We start from the raw sequence: 22,978 nt of genomic DNA, 5'->3' as shown, positions 1-22,978 counted from the left end.
ACATTCAACCTACACGTGTCTTTTGGTGGACACAGTCCTCCTTCTCTTGGGTACGTGCCGCGGAGGATTTGCAGGGCCAAAGGGTCAGCATCTCCTCAGCTTTAACCAAGCCATGTTCCCAAATCCCACACCAACCCTCAGTCCCTTACTCTGCTTCATTTTTCTCGCCATCCCCCTCCCCCACCTCACTCGCCACCCACACTTCTTTCTGTTTTCAGTCTCTCAACCTAGACAGAAGCGCTCCATGAAGGCAGGGATTTGGGGTTTGTTTACTGGGACTCTCCTGAGCCTCAGCACTGCCTCGCCCAGAGCAGATACTCAAGGGACATACAAATGCCAGCTGAACTTCTGCACTCACCTGCGCATGAGCTCAGGACTCCTCTCAGCTGTCCCCTCCCATGCCTCCCTCCCACAGCGCCTTTCCAAAGTCCAAGGACCCATCCTCATCCGGTCCTAGCCCCAACTGCCAGTCAGGCCTCAGGTAGAAACTGAAGGTGCCCAGCAGTCCCTACCATTCCCCAGGCAGAGAGTACAGGCTCTTGGGAGAAGTCCAGACTCAAGTCTCAGCCTTGTGAAGCCGGCTGACTGGAGTGGCAATGACTCCACAGACCTTCCTGAGCGCTGGCTGGGGTCTGAGCACCCAGCAGAAGGGAGGAGCAGCCGGGGCACCCAGTGAGGTCACAGCTAGGGAGGTGAATCAGGCAGCCTGATGAGGCTGGGGCAGGTGAGGTGTTTAGGCCACAGGAGAGCTCCAGTGAAGCTGAACCTCACCCGGTCTGGGGAAAGGAGGGAGGGCTTCACACAGGAGGCGTCTCAAGAGTTGCCTCTTCCCAGATGCCCAGAGTTCCCCAGATAGAGAAGGCTGGGGTGACGGTGTGAGTAGAGACTGGTGTGTGTGAAGCGGGAGAGTGGCCTGGGTGCAGCAGGGTTGAGGGGCAAAGCCCACTCCTGGCCAAGCAGAGGGAACTGTCGGGGAAGGAGTCAGAAAGATCACACGGGAGGATGGTGGCAAACACCAAGAACCTCCAGGCCAAGGCCTCTGGGGTCACCCAAGGGCAGTGTGGCACGTGAGGGCTTCCGCAGCTTACCCATGCTGAGAAGGCGCCTGCAAGCTTGGTGAACTGCAGACTGACTCAGCAGGTCTGGGGGCCCGGGAGTCTGCATTTTTCATGGGTGCCCCATCAGTGCAGCTGCCACTGGTTCCCAGACCATACTGGGAGCAGCAAGGGCTTAGGGAAGCAGAATTAGGAGACCTCAGCAGTGCACCCCCAAGGGAAGAGGGATCAAAAGGGGTGCAGCAATGTTGAAGAGGAACCAGGGTCTTAAGCAGCTCAGTCCACCCACGGCTGGGTCTCAGTGCAGCAGCCACAGCTCTACTTCACACCGCCAGCCCATTCCAGAACCTTCCATACCACCGCCCCTCCTCCAGAGCCTGGTGTTGCCATGGCAACAGCCCACAAACAGGGGGAGCCCAGGCTTCAGTGCCATAAACAACTCTGACAGATTCAACAAATAAAGATGTACTATAGCAATTTGTGGGGAATTTATGAGAAATTAAAAATTCAACTTGGACAATAAACAACCCATTTCAGAATTTGCCCCACTTAAAGTTAAATAAACCGCATGCAAGCATTTTTCAAGCATGATGTTTCAAGGCTAAAAACAGGCCCTGCTGGGAATGCTTCCTGAGCCTCCAAAACTGGGTGCTGCTGGGAGAGCAGATCACGTATCTGCTCACATCACAGGGCACTTTTACAGCTTAGAAAGCGCCTGGCTCACCCTCTGGGTGCTCCCAAATGCCACCCAGGAGACCATAGGCCAAGGATGAGTAATGCTGTCAGGATTATGAGCCTCACAGGCGACTTGCCTAGAGCACAGTGACTCCCCAAGGTCACAAGGCTGGTCAAGGTCAGAGGCAGCGTGCAAACCCATCACCAGACTCCAAATCCACCGTGCATACACAGGCAGCCACGTGTGCATTTGCCATACACAGAAACACTGCACCCAGGCGAGGTCCGACGTGGAGAGCTGGCTGGGTTCTCTGGAAATCTGTCCTGCTGAAACAGCACCCAAAGAGCCTGCTTCAAGAAGATCGACAAATTCTCCCACACGCGCACTCGCTCACACATTCACTCACTCCTACTCACTTGCTGCCCAGGGGGTGGGAGGCCTCAGATCCCTGGATTCTGCAGTATGAAGAGGGCAAACTCACCAAGCTGACTTCAAGATGAAAGGCTAAGAAAGGAAACAGACATGCGAGTACACCTGGGAGATTTTCTAGCCCCGTTTTCTGAAGAATCAGGGATTTACAGAAGGTGAGAGTGAAACAGGACCCGTGAGATCCATCAGCTGTCAGACAGAGAAAGGAGCAGAGCCCGGCCGAGGCCACGCAGGGATGAGAGGCAGAGGCAGGGATGAGAGGCAGAACCAGCAGGGAACCCAGTCTCCTGTGGCCCCGGCCTGCAGCACAGGCAGCCGTGGCTTCATGCTCTCCCATGGGGGCCACACGACTCAGGGCTCACCCACCAGGCGCCCTCCTGGTCATTCTCACCATGCTTGGTGGCACCAGGCACCTTGATGGAGAGAAAAAGGATCATGACCCACGATTCTGGCATCACCACATGCTGTCTCTCAAGGGGCTACCTACTGACAGGTGAGAGAAACCCATCAGCTCGGCGAGAGCCCTCCCCAGCTCCCTGCCCCTGATCTTCCCAGGCAGCCCCATGGTTGTCTGCCTCCCTGAGCTACTGACGCAGAAGAGGTCAAAGACCTGGTCATCTTAGAGTCCCTAGGGGGCAGCAGGGGACCTGCCACTGGGGCCTGGGTGAGCGCCCAGCAACAGAAGGAACGAAGGGCTGAGCCTCTGTTAGGGCCCTGGGCCTGCAAGCCCATCAGCTCCCTCAAAGGATCAATCATAAATTGATGACAGAAATGAGCCCATGGGATGATGGCCACAGGGGCATCTGGGAGGGCCAGTCTGGAAGGTTGAAGCCAGAGTGGCCATGCTGGACTCTGGGTAGGGAAAGAAGAACTGGGTCTCCTCTCACAAAGGCGACGGGACACACTGCTGCTCTGCCTTGAGATCCACAGGGTCATAAGACAGGGGTGGAGGGGGTGCGGGTCACGAGGTGGGGTGGAGGGGGTGCGGGTCACGAGGTGGGGTGGAGGGGGTGCGGGTCACAAGGCCTGCTGAAACAGCACCCAAAGAGCTTGCTTCAAGCAGATCGACAAATTCTCACGCACGCACACTCATGTGGGTCACCCGTGTGGGGTGTGGGTCATGAGGCAGGGTGGAAGGGTTGAGGGGATACAGGTCACAAGGTGGGGTGGAGGGGGTGCTGGTCACGAGGCAGGGGTTGAGGGTGTGCAGGTCATGAGGCGGGGTGGAGGGGGTGCTGGTCACGAGGCAGGGGTTGAGGGGGTGTGGGTCACGAGGCAGTGGTGGAGGGGGTGCGGATCACGAGGCAGGGGTGGAGGGTGAGAGGGTCATGAGGCAGGGGTGGAGGGGGTGCGGATGAGGCAGGGGTGGAGGGGTGCGGGTCACAAGGCAGGGGTAGAGGGGGTGCAGATCATCAGGCAGGGGTGGAGGGGATGCGGGTCACGAGGCAGGGGTGGAGGGGGTGCAGATCATGAGGCAGGGGTGGAGGGGGTATGGGTTACAAGGTGGGGTGGAGGGGGTGCAGGTCATGAGGCAGGGGTGGAGGGGGTGCGGATCATGAGGCAGGGGTGGAGGGGGTGCCGGTTACGAGGCGGGGTGGAGGGGGTGTAGGTCTCGAGGCAGGGGTGGGTGCTGGTCACGAGGCGGGGTGGAGGGGGTGTGGGTCACGAGGCAGGGGTAGAGGGGGTGCGGGTCACGAGGCAGGGGTGGAGGGGGTGCGAGTCACGAGGCAGGGGTGGAGGGGGATGTGGGTTTCGAGGCAGGGGTGGAGGGTGTGTGGGTCTCGAGGTGGGGATGGGTGCTGGTCATGAGGCAGGGGTGGAGGGAGTACGGGTGACGAGGCAGGGGTGGAGGGGGTGCAGGTCCTGAGGCAGGGGGGAGGGGGTGTGGGTCACAAGGCAGGGGTGGAAGGGGGTGTGGGTCACGAGGCAGGGGTGGAGGTGGTATGGGTCTCGAGGCGGGGGCGGGTGCTGATCCCGAGGCAGGGAGGAAGGGAGTGCAGGTCAGGAGGCAGGCGTGGAGGGGGTGCGGGTCTCGAGGCGGGGGCAGGTGCTGGTCACAAGGCAGGGGTGGGAAGGGTGCTGGTCATGAGGCAGGGGTGGAGGGGGTGCGGGTCATGAGGCAGGGGTGGAGGGGGTGCGGGTCACAAGGCAGGGGTGGAGAGGGTGCTGGTCACGAGGCGGGGTGGAGGGGGTGGGGGTCCCAGGGCAGGGGTGGAGGGGGTGAGGGTCCCGAGGCAGGGGTGGAGGGGGTGCAGGTCATGAGGCAGGGGTCAGGGGTGCTGGTCACTGCCTGCTCATCCCGATCCACACTGCCCGGCTCTGAGCCTGGGAGGCCGACTGCCATAGAACGCAGCATTCAAGATCCAGGGCTTCCAGTTGCACTTGGCCAAGAGGGGTCACTGGCAGGAGACCAGAGGGCAGGAGAGGGGGGCAGGGTATTTAGTCCCCTCTCTCTCCCTGCTTCAGTGACATGCCTGGGCAGTGGCTGTGGCTTGCTATGATTGCCATCACAGAGCTTCTGTGACACTTTCTTCACCTTACCTGCAGCCCAAGGAGCAGGAACAGCTCCTCTCTGCTGCCAGGCTCCAGGTGCCTCACCAGCCCCTGCTGCTCCCTTAACCCTGCCCACAGCTCAACAAACAGCCCCTGCTTTCAAGGCTCTCTTTGAACCACTGAAGGTGAGCTCTGCTTCCTGCCAGCTCCCTGGCTGATATGAAGAGGAACACGTTCTGCGTCACCACACATATAGGGTCAGAAGACGAGGAGCAAACTTGAGCCACAGAGAAGAGCACAGAACCACCAGGCTGCATGGGCCGGGCATGGATCCTGACCAGGAGAGAGGCCAGGCTGAGGTAACACAGTCTGGAACAGGCGAGTGTCAGCATGGGGACAGTGAAACAAGCTCAGGAATGGAGGGGACCCTGCTCTGCTGCAAAAGGCCCATGCTTGCAAGGTATTGGGGGGCTGATTGTGTGGTAGCCTTGGAAAATTCAGGAAGGCCATGGGAGGTTTTTATGAGGAACCAGAGAGGTCTGGTTAACACTGGGGCAGGGGCAGGGGATGGAAGGGTCAGAGTAGAAAGAGCCTAGGCCATAGGCAACAGCAGATCTGAGTTCAAAGACCCACAGTGATTGGTGCTTGGAGCTCTGTGGCTGTAGAAATATCACAGAAGCAAGTGACAGATCTGAGCCTCAGTTTCCTCATCTGCAGAATGGGGAGAATAATAAATAGATCCCATCTCACAGAGCTATTCTGAGAACTAGGAAGATAAAAGTAAAAAAGTCCAAGGCAAAGGGGGACACAGGCTCCACAATGACAAGGATTTTGGTTCAAGGTCAGGCAGCTGGGGTTCCCTGGAACAGTGACCCACACCCGCAACAAAAGTTCCACTCCAAATCTGGACTGGCTCCATACCACTAGGGAATCACTGGAGGGATCACTCCAAAAGACAACTTAACATGCAAGCTGGTGTTTAATACTCTTCAGAAATTAACTTTCCAGACTGCAATTCCCCAAATGACTCCTAACCCTCCACCACTAGGTGCAGATTCCTCAACACAGATCTGGGGCCAGGCTGTGTGGTAAGTACTTTGACATTGTAACTCAATTACCTTTCTTAACCTTAGAGGTTAGTGTTACGACAACCCCTTTTTCCAGGTAAGGAGGCTGAAGCACCCTCAGTGCTGGGAAGAAGCAAGACCAGAGGCCACCTGGGGACCACCCACCTCCTCCAGAGCCCACTACTCCTTGCCTCTCTCCCTGGGTGAGGAACAATCGCAAGGGGAAAAGTCCATGGGCACAGCTGCGGCTAGGCCACAGCTCCCAGCCTCATGGGCAGAGAGAGTGGGTCTGGGGCAGGAGTGAGAAAGGAGGAGAGGGAGGGCACATGAGAGAGAAATGAGTGCTGTATGCGTGCCTGGTGCACAGGTGATAACACAGCATTCAAATCTGGAAGCACAAACTCCCACAAGACCTTCCCTTTCTGTAATTCCCCAAAATGTATGGGTTTGTTTATTTCACCAAGAAGTATATATTCCTCCTACAGACTACAAAAACAATATATACAACTTACTTATGTAACCCAAAGAAATAATCATCACAGACTTGCCCAAACAGTATCAAAAGTGGATGTTTATCACAATACTATTTATAAAGGTGACAGACCAGAACCATGGCCAGCATCAACCAAGGGAATCAAAGAACTTCAGTTACAATCAGATAATATTATGCAGTCATTTCAAAAGCAAGCCTAAGTAGACATTTAACAAAGGGGGAAGCACTAAGAGAATGCTAAGTGTGTTTGTGGGGACGGATTACCACAGAACCACAACTTTGTTTACAACTATGTCAAGGCTGGTGGCTCGCGCCTGTAATCCCAACGCTTTTAGAAGCTGAGGCAGGCAGATTACTTGAGGTCAGGAGTTCAAGACCACCCTGGCCAACACGGTGAAACCCCATCACTACTAAAAATACAAAAATTAGCCAGGCATGGTGGCACGTGCCTGTAATCCCAGTTACTCTGGAGTCTGAGACGGGAAAATCACTTGAACCTGGGAGGTGGAGGTTGCAGTGAGCCAAGATCGAGCCATTGCACTCCAGCCTGGGTGACAGAGCGAGACTCCAGCTCAAAAAAAAAAAAAAAAAAAACTGCATCAAAGATGTTGGTGCACACTGTGGTCCCAGCTACTCAGAAAGCTGAAGTGGGAGGACTGCTTGAGCCCAGGAGTTCAAAGCTGCAGCAAGCTATGATCGCACCACTACACTCCAGCCTGAGTGACAGAGGAAAACCCCATCTCTAAAAAACGTTTAATTAAAAAAAAAAGTTTTTTTAATGCATCAGTGTGTGTGCCATTTTTATGTTCAAAGGACATGAATAAAGTCACACTTTATTCACATTTTAGTGTGGTGGTTATCCTTGGGCTAGGGGGTAACACATTTTGTTCCCACAAGCTACACAGGAGGCTCTCCAGACCTTCCTGAAAGGCACTTTCAAACCTGCTTCTGGAGGGTCAGAACATCGTGCAGGACAGAGGTCAGGCACTAGCAGGAGGCCCTGGTCCCGCGGCAGGTCTATGCTATTTGAAGTCGTAAAACAGGTCAATGGTGGCCCAGTGTGAGGGGCTGCCTGGCTCACAGTCAAGGCCAGGGCCTGACCTATCATACACCAAGGCGTTTCATCTTCTCCCCAAGAAGATATACTGGGTGGGCAGGGGTCCTTGTCCCTGCTGGACAAAGGAAGGCACTGAGGGCTCAGACGGCAAAATAACCGAGGGTCCTGAGCGATCCGGTGGAATATTCGGTCGACAGGCAAACTCATCAAGTCCTGCCCTTGCCAGGCCCCAAAGCCCTGGCTTAAGAGAGGGCCAAGCCTGGCATTTGTCAAGATTTATCAAGTTCAGTAAATGTGCGCCCCCACCCCACCCCCATCTCCCATCTCTCTCCCACACCAGACCCTTCTCCAAGCCCCACTCCTTGGCCATTAGCTCAGTCCCAAAGGCATCCTTGCCCATCCCGGCTGCCGATGATCCTGTCAAAACACTGTAAATAACTTATTTCTACTTGGCAGGGCCTACGGCAAAAATACTGCCTGGGCAGGGAAGGGAGTGAGCCAAGGTCTGCCTCCAAGCCAGGAAACCCACACCCTCCTGCCCAGGGACCCCTGGTCCCCCACCCACCTGAGATGGCAGAGACACACAGTGGAAGCCAAACTCCTGCCCAGTGAGACAGGGGTGTGAGCTTCACAAGACCCCTCGAGTCATCTCAGGAGCAAGAAAACCAGTGAGCTTCCCACTCCCCACAGCCCCACACAGCACACTAAGCCCTGTCCCTGACCTCAGGCTACCCATGCTTCCCCTAGGAGGGCCTGAGTTTTAGAAGGCCTTCTCACCTGCCCTCCCCTCATCTCAATCATCCGTCTCGTCACCATCTGGTAGATGGGCCTCAGAGAGGTTATGCCACTACCCAGGGCTGCACAGCTATGGAGGGATGGAGCTGGAGCTAGGGAGGAGTCACTGGACTCTCACCAGGCAGGCAGTCTTCGGAGGAGAAGAGGCACTGGCTATGCTACCACACCTCTAGAATCCAATCCCAGCTCCACAGCTCACATGCTAGGCAGTAACCAGCCCACCTGTGTGAGCCTCAGTCCTCTCACCTGGCAAGTGGGGCACTAACCCTGACACTCAGTAGGCGAGGCACACACAGGAGTTCTCGCTGCTGCTGCCTGGGCTGCTCATAGAAGCCCAGCCCAGACACCAAACGCACTTTGGAATTTTTACGTGCACATTCTAGAGCTCTGAAGCAATACTACTAGGTGCTTACTGCCCAGACACCAGGGCTGGTGGCCTTTAAAAAAGAAAATTGGCCGGGCACGGTGGCTCACGCCTGTAATCCCAGCACTTTGGGAGGCCGAGGTGGGTGGATCACGAGGTCAGGAGATTGAGACCATCCTGGCTAACATGGTGAAACCCTGTCTCTACTAAAAATACAAAAAATTAGCCAGGCATGGTGGCAGGCGCCTGTAGTCCCAGCTACTCAGGAGGCTGAGGCAGAAGAATGGTATGAACCTGGGAGGCGGAGCTTGCAGTAAGCAGAGATTGCGCCACTGCACTCCAGCCTGGGCGACAGAGCGAGACTCCGTCTCAAAAAAAAAAGGAAAATTAAAATTTTTGTAGAGATAGGGTCTCACTATGTTGCCCAGGCTGGTCTTGAACTCCAGGCTTTAAGCAATTCTCCTGCCTTGGCCTCTTAAAGTGTTGGGATTACAGACACAGGCCATCATGCCTGGCTGCTGGTGGCCTTCCTGCAGAGAATCCAGGAGCTCTAAATGTTCCCTCTGGACACCTGATCAAAGCCCCCTCTCAGGCCTCTGTACCCCATTCCCATCGGAACCCTGGGAGCCTCCCCAGGCGGCTTCTGTAGAAGTGCTGAGTGAGCCCCACGCACCACCTCCAAGTTTCTGGGACACAGCTGCAGGGCCGGGCACTAGCAAGCCGGGATCTCCTTATAGGGTATACTCTAAGGCCATTGCATAAAGCTCAAAAAGAGAAAGACTCAGATTGACAGTCGAGCTGGAAAACAGGCCTGTGAAAGGAGAACTAGACACCAGGGCAATCAGGTCCCTGAAAGGGCTGTCTCTGCCCACCATTTGTGCAGAACATCAGAGAACTTGAGGCAAAGGCGGGAGCCACTGTGCTTCCCAGGGGAGTTCTTGAGTCAGGGGTGGATCAAGGGGAAGGAGAAAGACAGAGCCAAGTTACAACTCTGGATTTACACAGCTTTTGGAAAAGTCACGATGGGTGTGCGGGGATTCCCTGGGACCTCCCCTGCCAATAATGAGCTAGCACGGGAGGGGGTCATGGGGCTAGGGTCAGGGGTCAGCACTCCCTGGGGGTGATGCCTTCACTCCGTCATGGCTAGACCCGGGGAGATCCAGAAAAAAGGAAAACGTAAATCAGCCCATGCCCCCAAATGCACCCCAGCCAGAGCAAAATCTGCTCTAACCCCAGAGGGCAAGCTGGGACCTCACTCACTCACAGCAGGAGAATCATCCCTGGTCAGCCCTGCCTCAGCCAAACCAAACAGACATAACTTATGCTACAGACATTTCTGGCTTTTTTACTCATGATAATAAATCAAACAGAAGAGATCCTTTCATTTTGGCTCATCTACCCATCGCATCATTTAACTACACAACACACCTCATTCAGATTCACGCTTCCCTGGGCCACTGATGATGACAATGATGGTGGTGGAGGTGGCACCAGTAAATAATCACAAACAGCTCCTTCTGAGGACAAACTAGGTAAACAGGTTCTGTGCTGTTCCTTATTCCTTATTCATTCACTCCTGGAACTCTATGAGACTGGGTCCATTATTATTTCCATTTTACAGATGAATAAACTGAGGCTTAGAGGGGGCAAGTAACCTGTCCAGTTCTAAGTCCAGGGCCCGAGTGTGCTGGACACAGCTGACTAGCTGCAGCCCAACCTATCCTCCATTCTCCCCTTCTTCTTTAGCAACAAAATCCCGAAGTCACTTCTAGACCGCAACCCAATGAAACAACCTGAGATGTGACTTAGGCCCCCAAAGATTTAGGTCCAGAGACACCCAGGGCAGGACTGTTAGTAACAGCAAACCAGAAATAACCTAGAACTTGAGACTCTGGAGCAGAGAAATGGTTCTAGATGCTGGGACATAGGGATGGTGGGAAGCTGGTGGAGCCACTCTAACAGCAATTTCCAAGGTATTTAAATGGCACAGGCAAATGCTCAACTGTTCCCCCAAATGCAAGTGGCAAAACTAGGGACACAGAAAAGGCCAACCTGAATGCACATCATATAGAAAAAAGGGCATATTTTATGTAAAAAATTGCTTCAATAATTATCTCTGGGTTTTCATTTGTAAGCCTATTTTGACTTCCCAAGATTTCCACAAGTACGTATTACTTAATGAGCAAAAGAATAATCTAGTTATTTTTAGCAAACACAGACCCTCAAGGCCTGCCGCATCCTGTGTAGCACAACAACTCAGTCCTTAATTCACTCACCCAGTAGACACAGCACACATCAGGGCCAGACCACGCACTCCTCGGAGACCAATAAGTCCCAGCCTCAGGAGGACACACCAACAGGCAGCTCAGCTTGGTGTGCATGCGTGTGTGCGCGTGCATGTGTGTGTGTGTGTGCGTGCGTGTGTGTGTAGAGGGGGGCAGAGGTGTCTGCTGGGAAAGCAGGGGAGGTGTCACTGCCAAGGTGACATTTAGCAGTTCTTTTTTTTTTTTTTTTTTTTTTTGAAACAGAGTCTTGCTTTGTCACCCAGGCTGGAGTGCAGTGGCGCAATCTCGGCTCACTGCAAGCTCTGCCTCCCGGGTTCATGCCATTCTCCTGCCTCAGCCTCCTGAGTAGCTGGGACTACAGGCGCCTGCCACCACACACAGCTAATTTTTTGTATTTTTAGTAGAGACAGGGTTTCACCATGTTAGCCAGGATGGTCTCAATCTCCTGACCTCGTGATCCACCCGCCTCAGCCTCCCAAAGTGCTGGGATTACAGGCGTGAACCACCACACCCGGCCGAAGTTTAGCAGTTCAAAAAGCATTAGAAATATGAGAGCAGGGAAGGGGCTGAAGAGGGAGATGCCAGCTCCTTACTCAACTGAAATACTCAGGGACGCTTCCTGGTCTTTGGAACTGAGCTGAGGCAATGCATCTCCATTCCTGGCTTTGACTACGACGGTGCTGCGCCCAGCTGGGCATGGAGCACAGTCCAGGGCCCTCAGGTCAAGAGGCCTCCTCCTCAGAGTCTCAGCCCTGCACCAGGCCGAACGGGAACTGACTGCTGAGGAATCCAGTGTTTGCATCCGAGTTTCTCCATCTGCACCCAGATTCCCTAGAATCACACTCTGAGTAGCAACGCTATGGATACCTTTACCCCAGAATGCCAGGACAGTCAGCTACTTTAAGAGCAGAATCTTGCTTCTGGCCCTTTCTAACCCCCGTTCCATCCCTTCCTATTTCCCCTGTGTTCTTCATTCCAAATCTTTTATTTGCTTTTACGTAAAATGCTTACCTGGCACGCTCCACTGAGGCCACGGAATTCTTGACATTTGACAGCCAAGAAAGGGTGGAAGGTACCAGGGAGATCCAGTCACAACCCCGCGTGGTGTGGTGAGGAGGGCCTGGGGTTCTGGAAGCCTGCCTGCAAGAAGGCACCCAGGCACCCTGGAGCACAGGGAGCCCCACTTGCCCTGGCAGAGCTCTGTTGTCTTGACATGGGATGTGGGAACTTTTTTTTTTTTAAAGGATTTGCTCAAGTTGACTCAGTGCATCAAAGGCTGGAGAAAGAACCACCCTAGAACTGAGTGCCACAGCCTTCGGAAGCTACACAGGACTGCAACACGGTGATAGCTTCTATTTCTAACAGCAAACCTAAAAAGCTCAGGAACCAAAATAAAACGGATAGAAACGAAACCACTCAGAGTATGTCGACAGTACTCAAAGCAACTCACGAGCATATCCCCACACTGTCTTCCAAAATGTGATTTTTTTTAATGGCCACGTTGGAGAACTGCTATGAGCAGACCCTGATTTATATAACCCTTCCCGGCACCTCACGTATCATCATTATTAAAAAACACTATGGGGATCATGCTTTCACATAACTTTGTCTTATTTGTTATCTACATAGCCTAAGCAAATAGTAAATGGTGGAGAATGAAAATAATTTTCAATGTTTAGGGAAAAAAAAGAAAAATACCTGCATTTCAAATTTTTTTAAAAACCATAAAATCTATCTTTTAAAAAAGGAATGAGTAAGCTGGAATCCACAATAATTAGAAACCCAAAAGTGATACAGAGGGGAGGCAAAAAAAAAAAAAAAATACTGTATTCTCCACACTGAAACAATGTATCTTTCTCAACAGCCCAGTTTCATCTGTAGCTGTATTTTCCCCACTCAAATGCCACCATTATTCATACCAACAGATGAGTAAAAATCAATTAATATTCCTTCAGCATCTCTTAGGTGTCTTCAATCTTGTGCGCTGTCATCCCTTTAAAGAGGAAGAAAAAGATCCACAGCCAGGAAACAGACTCAGAAACTCAAACCCAGGTCTCTGGACCCCACAGGGAGGTGAGGCACAGCCAAGAGCAATCTGTGTCCATTACTGGCCTCAAATGACCACATGGAAACACTGTGTGCAGAGCCAGCCCCCTAAGCCTGTGGCAGTCCTCCTTGGAGGTGATGGGGTCTGGGGAGAGGTCAGAGTCAGGCTCACGCGAACTTTAGAAAGCCACTGCCCAGGATGGAGGTGGACTGCATGTCTGCCACGGCTATCCCAGCTCCAAAGATGTCAGAACCCCCAACAAACGCCACAGCGATCGTTATTCCCAAAGCCCTTTACGCTTGGCTCCAGAGCACACGGCAGAGAAAACCGACAGAAGGAAGGATGTTCACAGGTGTCCACCCCTACCTATGCCCCAGTGACCTGGAAATAAAATCCATCCAGAGCACTGGGGCCAGCCAGCTGGGGTACCCTGGAGAGTATGGGTGGCGGAGGGAACCCCGCTGTGGATTGATCATTTGACACTGTGTTCTGCAAACCTTTTAAAAAAATGTTGGTACCATGTGAAAATATAACCTAAATAACAAGTACATTTTTAATGCTGAGATGGAGAATTTGGCACCTATAAGCCTTCCAGAGATGCATACTATGCAACCACATGAGTCCCCTCTGGCTCTGAATTCGGAGAGCAGCTACCAACACAGGCCTCTGGTGCCTGCACTCAGCACACCTATCGGAAAGCGCCGGTGCTGGCGTGGGCTTTCCCTCCCTGGCAGCTGCTCCTCCTGCACCCCCATGCCCAGGCACTCTGGCCAGAAACAAGGGAGGAGTCTGGGGACTAATCCTCCCCCTCTCACCTCCCACATCTACCCAGGTACCATGCCCTGCCATCTGTCTCCTGCTGCCCTCTGTCACTGCAGGAGCCCCAGGAAAGCACATCACCCCTCACTAGGCTGCAGCCACAGCCCCTCTCAGAAAACCCTGCTCTCTGCTTTCCAGTGCAGCCCTGTCTAATCACCCTCCATGTATCCTCCCCACGGCTCTTCCCCCATAGCCTTGGGTTGGAGTGCCCAGCTTTCGCCTGCAGAAGCCCCTCCATGCCCCCGACACAGCACCCCATGAACAACTCACCTGGCACCGTTACTCTCTCCAGCCTGGTCTCTCACTAGCCCCCTCAAGCCAGGGGCTGTAGCCTTTCCAAGCCATTGGAGGCCAAAGGACCCCCTTCCCCAGCTGCTGTGTGTGGCCCTGGCCATGCTCCTTGTCTGTAAGGCCATTTTAACACCTCGCCTCCTGCCAGCCCCTACGCCCGGTTTACTCCATGTCAGGAGGTATGGCCTCCATCCCCTGATGGCCCACTCCTCCTCACATGCCCAGCCTTGGGTCCTCACCACTCCCCCACAGCTCAGACAGGCCTGCCCTGCCCCTGGGCTTGGGCATCCCCACGGTTTCCCTGCCAGTGGGCATCCCCACAGTTCCTTCGCCTCCAGAGGCCCAGCACCCAGTTCTGCCTCGGTCCCAGGCACATGGACCTTCCCTTGGGGTCTTAGTGTCTCTTTCTCAGACTTGCCTTTTCTTGCTGGTTTGATGGTCACCCAACCAACCTCCTTCCCTGAAAGTCTGGTGCAGGAAGGGGTAAAAACACATACACAAAGGTCGCCAGCATGCCAGCCAGCACCAGCTCTGGAGAAAACAGGGACAGAAAGACGTATGTTCACCATTCACTCATTTGCAAGCTGGGAGAACTTACTTCCTTGCCTGCTTGAGAAACAGCCGCTGCACCAGCGACTGGGTTTCATAGTGTCTGAATTCTCAAGGAATTTGGATGGAGGACAGTGAAACTATAACCGGCTACTGCACTTCTCACACTTACAGCTTGCTCATTCGCATTTTAAAGTCAAACCCCGAGCCCTCTCATGCCAATAGGCACCTTCTCCCCTGATCTTTTACAATAACTGGGGAAAGGCAGCCCGGAGAACAGGCCAGGGCAGAGGTCAGGCTGCAAAGCATACTTTCCTAAGGACGCCCAGGCTGGAGGGGGCCCGGCAGCAGGTGGGTCTTTCTTTCAGGGTCTTCCTCCACCAAATTCAGGACTATTCCAGAAAGGGGCAGTGAGTCCCTGGGTGGGGAGACCGCTCCTCCTGAGCCTTCCCCACAGATTGGATCGGAGCGGAAGATGCCCCAAGGTGACAGCACCTAGCAAGGCTGATGCAAGCCTTCTGCCCAGCCCACAGGAGAGCCCCAGCCCCACTCCCCAGACCACAGACGACCCAGGGGATATTTTCTCCGACACAGGCTCACTGCGTACAGGGGAAGTAATCACAGTGCTGTGCTTGGCACTTGGTCATTTTAGCAACTAGGTGTTTTAGAAGGAAGCACAAGGACCTAGGAAGTGGGTCGAGCCCCGTCAGGCATTGCCTCTCAGATAGGATCTGTTGGGTAGATGGGCTCATTGCCACTAACCAGACTCCTCTTCCAGGGAGCCTTCCTGATTTACCAGGCTGCGTGAGGGCCCTCCTCTGTGCCTGTCTGGTGTCCCTGCCTACCTTGGCCACTGTCCGCAGACATCACAGAGAGGTGAAGGGGCCTGGCTTGGGCCTGTGTGAGCCCCCAGCACCTAGGGCCTATTCACAGCAGGTGTCGGGGAAACTGCTGCATGTTACTGCATCCCATCCGCACGGCCTGGCTATGAGGGGCCCTCAGCTCAGCACTTAGTGAGACCAACTCGACACTGAAATGGTGGAGTTAGGGTGGCCCGTGCGTCCAGCATTCCCATTACTATACTACAGAGCAGGGGGCTGAGGAAACAGGTACTTGCCACCATCACCGTCATGACAAGTAGCCTCTCAAGACAGGAGGTAGAGAGCATCTGGTCCCACGACCCTTACTACACTCTTCCCTTGTCCTGCAGCCCAACTCCCTGCTCTAAACACAAAGTAGGACATCCTCTTCCTCTGAGCTGCCTGGGTCCTGGCTCCCCTGCGACTTCCTTTCCTGCCTGAGCAGCCCTGAGCAGACAGTGCTGTGTCTGTCATGATCATCATCACGTGGCCTAACAGACCAGGTCTGCAGACAAGTCCACTGCCAAGCAAGTCTCGGCGCGCGGTTCCGGGCCCCAGAGTCAGCCCAGTCCAGCCCAGCCCCATTAGGGCCTCTGGACGGCCTGAGAGCAAGGCCTTGTGCTGTCCCTCTCCGAGGAAGGACTTGCCTCAGGCCTGGTTCTGAGAAGTAAACAGGGTAATGTTCTGAAGCAGTGGACTTCAAACCAAACCCCCACAAAATAAATGTTTAAAACTACATATCTATTTGCACATTTTTAAGTTGATATGAAAAATTTCTCATCATAAGTCTAAATACTTGTAGAGGATGTAATTTCCAACATACTGTAAATATTAACATTTAAAAATAAAACTGTTAATGTTTCTCTTTTAAATGTATCCAATGGTATCTAAATACCATGGCGATTTGAGATTCACCATAATCCATTTTTAAATTACATAATCAAGCTCTTCTTTAACCGTTGGAAATTTAACAGTGTCCCTTTTCCTCCACAAACTCTGATCTCCCTCAGAGATGTTTATACTATCACAGTGTATTTTATGCTTGAAAGCCTTATACTGATTATCTTATTATACTACAGGGCCAAAAGATACAAAAATCAATGTTTTAATTTTTTTTTAATTTCCTGTGATGATAAAGCTCTGTCAAAAGTTTTCCCCTGGACTGAATTATTATAATAATTACTATAAGTATACAATTGATCAATAAGACAGAAATACGTTGCAAAATTGTATAAGAACTAATCGTTAAAAATAAGCCTTATTAGGCCAGGCATGGTGGTTCATGCCTGTAATCCCAGCACTTTGGGAGGCCGAGGTGGGTGGATCACCTGAGGTCAGCAGTTCAAGACCAGCCTGGTCAACATGGTGAAACCCCATCTCTACTTAAAAAAAAAAAAAAAAAAAAAAATTAGCCAGGCATGGTGGCAGGCGCCTGTAACCTCAGCTACCTGGGAGGCTGAGGCAGGAGAATCACTTGAACCTGGGAGGCGGAGGTTGCAGTGGGCCAAGATCATGCCTCTGCACTCCAGCCTGGGTGACAAGAGTGAGACTCCATCTCAAAAAAAAAAATAATAATAATAAATAAATAAAATTTAATAAATCTTATTAAAAATATATCTATACAATGAATGGGAATTTTTTGAAAAATTATTTCATGAATCCTCAGATGAATATTGCCTATTGCTAGAATAAGACAGGGTTTATCAATTTCATCTCCATTTTTTAATTTTTACAGATATCAGAGCAGAAACCACTTATTCAAATTTTAAAAAAATGGAATGGAAAGAGATTTACCATAGCAAATTCTTTGGATTCCTTTATAATTATATGCCAAGAATTACAGTAATCTAGTAATCTCTTATCAAAAATCGTTCTTTTTTTTTTGAGACAGTGTCTTACTTTGTCACCCAGGCTGAAGTGCAGTGGCACGATCTCAGCTCACTGCAGCCTCGACCTCCTGCGTTCAAGTGATCCTCCCACCTCAGCCCCCAAGTGGCTGGGATGACAGGCATACACCACCACACCCAACTAATTTTTTGTATTTGTGGTTGGGGGGGAACCCTCAGATGAGGTTTTACCATGTTGCCCAGGCAGGTCTCAAACTCTTGAGCTCAAGCAATCCACCCACCTCAGCCACCCAAAACAAAAGTCATTATTAATGTGCTATCAGCTGACGACACCATCAGGTACTCTGAATTTTGCTGCAAGCAAGGAACTGGAAGTACCTCCCTGGCCCCAGGATGACAATGACTGGCCACTGTACTTGACCACCGGGAGGGTTTTATGCCCTGAGGTCTCTCACTCAGTCAGGTCTGCCTGTGGATAGAGTGTACAGTTCTCCTGCAGACAACCAGCTTCCAGTGTGCCAGGCCCAGTGCCAATTACTTCACCCAAAGTAACTCAGTCCTCACAATGGTGCCAGGCGACCAGCACCATGATTATCCCCATTTTACAGATGAGCAGAAAGACACAGCGTCGTTAGGCAACTGGCCCAAGGTCACACAGACAGGAACCTGATCCCAGGCGGCCCTGCGCCTCACAGCATGCACAATCCTCTGCAGAGGTGGGAGGAGGAACGAGGTGAAGAGGCACAGGGGTAGCAGAGAAGAAGAGCTCCCGAGCTCCTCAGCCTCCGGCACAGGCACATGAGGACACTGAGATCTGCAAAATCCACTTTCTTAAATATGCTCCCACACCTACCTCGGGAAGGTTACACACAAATGCTTCCTTAAAGTAAACCCACGATGCCTGGTACACTGGAGTCCTCCATAAAAGGACTGTTACTGTTGTCATTAAATAACAGGAAGAGAAACAACTCCCATGACCAACCGACCTCCGGTCACCAGCGTTTTGCAGTCTTGAGTACTGACCCTTGGCCCCAACATCCTTTTTTTTAGATAGCAGCCAAAGTCTAGGTAATAAGAGGAATGGAAGCATTTAGTAAATGGAGAACATATGAACATGCAGAGGAGACCGTTCAGCAGAAAACCACGGGCCACAGGCTTTTGAGACAGACAGATCTGCACTCAAATCCCAACTCCACCACTGCCAGCTGAAATCCCCAAGAGAAAGCACAGCATTCTGAGCCTCAGTTTCCCCACCTCTAAAGGGTACTTAACACCACACCATCCCTGGGTGGCTGTAGAGAACGGGAAACGCCCCTCAGGGACCAGACGCAGGAAACACAGGAAGATGGCTGGCAGCAAGGGGACGCGTGTCCTCTTCAGTCACCAGCACCTGAACCCAGAGGATGGAAAACACCCCCAGCTCCCAGGGCCCAGCAGCCTGGAGATCCTGTGCACAGAAGCCCAGCTGATTTTGAAAAGCCAGCCAAGTGGCTTGGCTTCCCATTTTTGCAGTCTTTCTCAATGTCTTAAAATCTAAAAGTTCTCCAAACGCAGGGAAGCCAGGAGGAGGTGAACAGAAAGGTATCGTGGTAGGTTTTATTTTTAGATGCTGGAGTGGAAAGTGTCCAGTTTGGCTTCGCTCTGGTCCCCAGCCACCACTTCCTCCCCCAAGCCACCACTGAAATGAACAGCATACATGTCTAGAAAGATTTCGCAATGCTTCTTCTGCCCCGGACATTCTGACACAGTGGCTCCAGTCTCCTGTTCCTCCCACAGACCGAGCGGATTAAAGATTTTAGTCTAAATCTCCCCAGAACGCCATATAAATGAAACCCGCTGACCCCTGTCCATCTCTCATCCTCTCCTCGAGCGGTGGGGGTGACACCCACTGTGTGACAGTTTGAGGTCGCGTGTGGACAGGATCAGGCATGGGGGATGGCTGTCTTGCCCTCTCAGGCAGTGTGTTTGCCGGGGAGCGCCTGAACTCACTTCCTCTGAAAATGGCTCCCACAGCAGTTCCCCCATGGACCCTCCCAAGTGACTGGGTGGAACCACAGGGCAACCCGGGGCCTTCCTGAGCACAGTGAGCCCCAGCTGTCAGTCTCAGGCTTATTGTGGGTAAAGCAGCCTCTGTAAAGGATCTGTGGATTTCCCAGTGAACCATCAGAGAGGACTAAAAGGGAAATAGAAGCCACTGAATCCTAGAGCTGCAATGGTTAGAGACCATCTAAGCCCGTGATGAGACGAATAACCACACCTCCTCTTTCCACGCCTGTACCCCTGGCAGGCACTACAGATGAACCCGTTCCCACCCACTCACAGATTTAGGATCCTCCAGGCCGCCAAAATCAATCGATCAGAAATGGTCCCTGAACACACACCCCAAGCCATTCCTGAATTCCAATATCCCCCACTTGATGATGGAGAAATTAAAGCCCACAGAAAAATTCAGTGCAGGTTGGGCGTGGTGGTTCACACCTGTAATCCTAGCACTTTTGGAAGGCTGAGGTAGGTGGATCACCTGAGGTAGGGAGTTCATCAGCCTGAGGAACATGGTGAAACCCCATCTCTACTAAAAATACAAAAACTAGCTGCGTGTGGTGGCATGTGCCTGTAATCCCAGCTACTCAGGAGGCTGAGGCACGAGAATCGCTTGAACCCAGGAGGCAGAGGTTGCAGTGAGCTGAGATAGCTCCACTGCATTCCAGCCTCCACTCCAGAGTGAGACTCCTTCTCAAAAAAAAAAAGAAAAAAGAAAAATTTAGTGCAGATCATGCAATTCTGCAGAGCCAAGAAGAGCCTGGACAAAAACCTAGAGCTGCTGAGAGGCTTCCAGAAACTACCTCCTTATCCCAAAACAAATCTCAGCCTTCTAGTGACAAGTTCAACCCACAAACTACCAGGAGGGAGGTCAGGAGGATCCTTTACCAGCCCCACCCATCAACCAGCCCCAGTCTGGTCACAGGAGCAGGGGAAACCTGGGGCCTGCGATGCTGAACCTGCAGGAATGGGGACGCTGCTCTCCTATGGCCGCTGAGGGAAGCCCTGGAGCTGAAGTTAACGGGGGTGAGCTGGAAGAGCTCCCCAGCAGGCTTTTTGAAAGCCCCTTAGATATTCTAGCAGGGGCCAGCACCTCCTCTGCCCTGATCTAGTCCCCAGCTTGGGTTCCCCTCTCTACAGCTACAGGCAGATGAGATCCGTAAGGCAAGGAGATGGGATGCCAGCCCAGCTGCACAGACCACAGAGTCACCCTCAATGGGGACAGCGAGGGGAACAGAGGACATGGCCAGGCCACCATCAGGTTTACCAAGTAGCCATTATGCGCCAGGTACAGCCTTTAGTGCAAATAACACAGCCTGCCCCTCACATAGAGTCTGAGAGTATTTTGATGTTTTCTTCCTCCTCCTCCATCCATCCTTCCCTCTTCTCTCCATCCATCCTTCTATCCTTCCTCCCCCTCCATCCATCCTTCCTTCTCCCTCCATCTTTCCACCTTTCCCCTCCCTCCAAGATCCTTCCCTCCCCCTCCATCCATTCTTCCTTCTTCTTCCATCCATACTTCTTTTTCTAGTTAATGTGCACCTGACCCAAGTCCACCCAGGGTGAGGCTACACAAAGCACAAGACAACTGGATGTCTAGCTGGGTGCCTACTGCCCCCTCACCCTTCCCACACCCACCCTAACCTGACCACTGCCATGCACACCCCCCTCAGGACTCCCAAACCAACCCTCTCCCCACTGACAAAGCCACAGCAACCCTCCAAACCCGAGAAGCCCCAATCAGAGTCTGCCCAGCCCAGGGCAGAAACCACATCAAATCCACAGGGGAGCTAAAAACAAGCTGCACGTGAAGAAGAGAGAAAGCCGTGCCCGACGCTGGAGGAGAGGAGGAGAGACAGAGAGGTGGGCACCAAGGGCCCCACTACCCAAAGAACCACGGGGATGCGGTCTGTACTCACCTGCACAACTTCCATCCCTCGCTTCCTGTGAAGAAAAACAAAGAAAACAAGCGTTACTCCAGCAGGCTGGACACGTTCTTTCCGAAGGTTCCCAACAGCCCGCTGAGGGCAGGACCATGAGGGGGTTTCAGGAGGGAGCCGGCAGCTGCGCCTCTCCTGCCACTGTCCCAGAATGGCCATGCCTTCCACTCCCAGCCACTCCTCAAACCACCTTGCCGCTGAGAGGGCTGGCTCCACAGAGGGAATTGCTGGAGTCCTCCGGAGGCCCCACGCCAGCCACCTCCCTCCACTCCCGGGCCGGGCCTCTGTCGGCCGAGCTCCAGCTTGGGTCGTCCCAAGGCCCCTGCCATCCCTGCCTACCTCAACCCCCATAGCTCCCCATGTCCTCCCCATCAGGTCTGGCCCCAGGACCTGCCACAGCCAGTCATGCTCCAACCCATCCACTACCACACACGGGAGCCCCACACAGTCCTGCCCGCTGCCTTCCCAATGCCCCACTGACGCCTACCCCCTCGCCAACAGCCTCGAAGCTGCACTCACGTCCTCCACATCCTCCCTGCTCACATGCAGTCCCATGGCCACCACATAACCTGACTCTTGCCACTCAATTTTAAGAGCCTCATGGCCTGGGTCAGGGTTTGCCCAGAACACACAAAGGCTTTCTGTTGACTCCCACCCTTCTCTCCCTGACCCATTTCTTTTTTTTTTTTTGAGACAGAGTCTTGCTCTGTTGCCCAGGCTGGAGTGGAATGGTACAATCTCAGCTCACTACAACCTCCGCCTCCCAGGTTCAAGCGATTCTCCTGCCTCAGCCTCCCGAGTAGCTGGGACTACAGGCACCCACCACCACGCCCAGCTAATTTTTGTATTTTTAGTAGAGACAGGGTTTCACCATGTTGGCCAGGCTGGTCTCAAACTCCTGACCTCAGGTGATCCGCCTGCCTCAGCCTCCCAAAGTGTTAGGATTACAGGCATGAGCCACCACGTCCAGCCTCCCCCACCCCACATTTCTTACTGTGGGCCCAGGAAGTGCCCACCTATACAGCTCTGGCACACAGGGCTTTCTCCTCCCCGGCCCTGGTGCCCACCTCCCACCCCAGCCTTGAGGATTCGGCTCAGCATAGCCTCTCCAGGACGCCTCCCAACCTGAAAGAACTTAAGGCTACCACTGTCTCGGCCCTTTGTTTTGGGGTATCGATTGCTATGAGCCAGAGACGAGCACTGGTGTAGGGCCACCAGGACCTGCAGGGACCGAGGCGCCCAAGTCAGCATGCTGTGCACATTGCGCTAGGAAGAAAGGCCTCCAGCAGGTGCTCAGAGATGGCTGTAGCCAGGCAAGGCCAGGAATGTGGGGTTTACTCACCCAAGCTCCTCGGAGCAGGGACCATGCCAAACTTTAAAGCCATGTGTGCCCGTGCCCGGTTATGATGCCCACCTGGCACACAGACACTCCTCAAAGGCTGCTGGCAGATGAAGGTGTAAATGCGTAACAATTTAGCTCAGCTCCTGGGCCCAGCACTCGGAGGGTACAACAAATGCAACCTCCACAGTCTGGGCCCTTGAGAGGCTCAAGGCCTTAGGGAGGAGACGGGCACAAGCCCCACAGGAACATTTGGGCACCCCTGCTCCCTTGTTTCATGGCACAGCTGAGGCGCCGCCCACTAATTCCTACATCTGTTTGTCAGCTCATTCAGCGAGGGCTTCCTTAACACCTTCTGATACCAAGGCACTGAGCGGAACCTCACAAAGGAGCCACTCCATGAGACAGGAAGACAGAGGCCAAGGAGAGCTGACCAGGTCCCACTGTGGGAAGCACCCAGTCCACCTGCCCTCAAACCCCCGACACCTCAACAGAAACCTGGGCCCCAAGGAATCCAGTTCGAGAACCACCC

The 22,978-nt window shown here is 53.1% G+C and overlaps 1 protein-coding gene across 5 annotated transcripts in view; it reads right to left on the bottom strand.

Annotated features, from left to right (window-relative positions):
• Positions 1-22,978, bottom strand: part of ITPK1 (inositol-tetrakisphosphate 1-kinase) — a 185,157-nt gene that overhangs the window by 120,454 nt on the left and 41,725 nt on the right. For 3 of the 5 annotated variants that reach the window (XM_055288342.2, XM_055288344.2, XM_055288343.2), the window contains one exon: positions 21,087-21,111. The exons of 1 other annotated variant lie outside the window; for it this stretch is intronic. In XM_055288342.2, coding sequence (XP_055144317.1) covers positions 21,087-21,111 — 25 coding nt within the window. Of the gene's footprint in view, positions 1-2,147; positions 2,161-21,086; positions 21,112-22,978 lie in introns of those variants that run through there. One more of the 5 variants, XM_055288345.1, reaches the window with a different exon arrangement.

Source organism: Symphalangus syndactylus, chromosome 8 (assembly GCF_028878055.3).
Source record: "Symphalangus syndactylus isolate Jambi chromosome 8, NHGRI_mSymSyn1-v2.1_pri, whole genome shotgun sequence".
Classification (NCBI taxonomy): domain Eukaryota; kingdom Metazoa; phylum Chordata; class Mammalia; order Primates; family Hylobatidae; genus Symphalangus; species Symphalangus syndactylus.
This window is presented reverse-complemented; position numbering and strand designations above follow the sequence as displayed.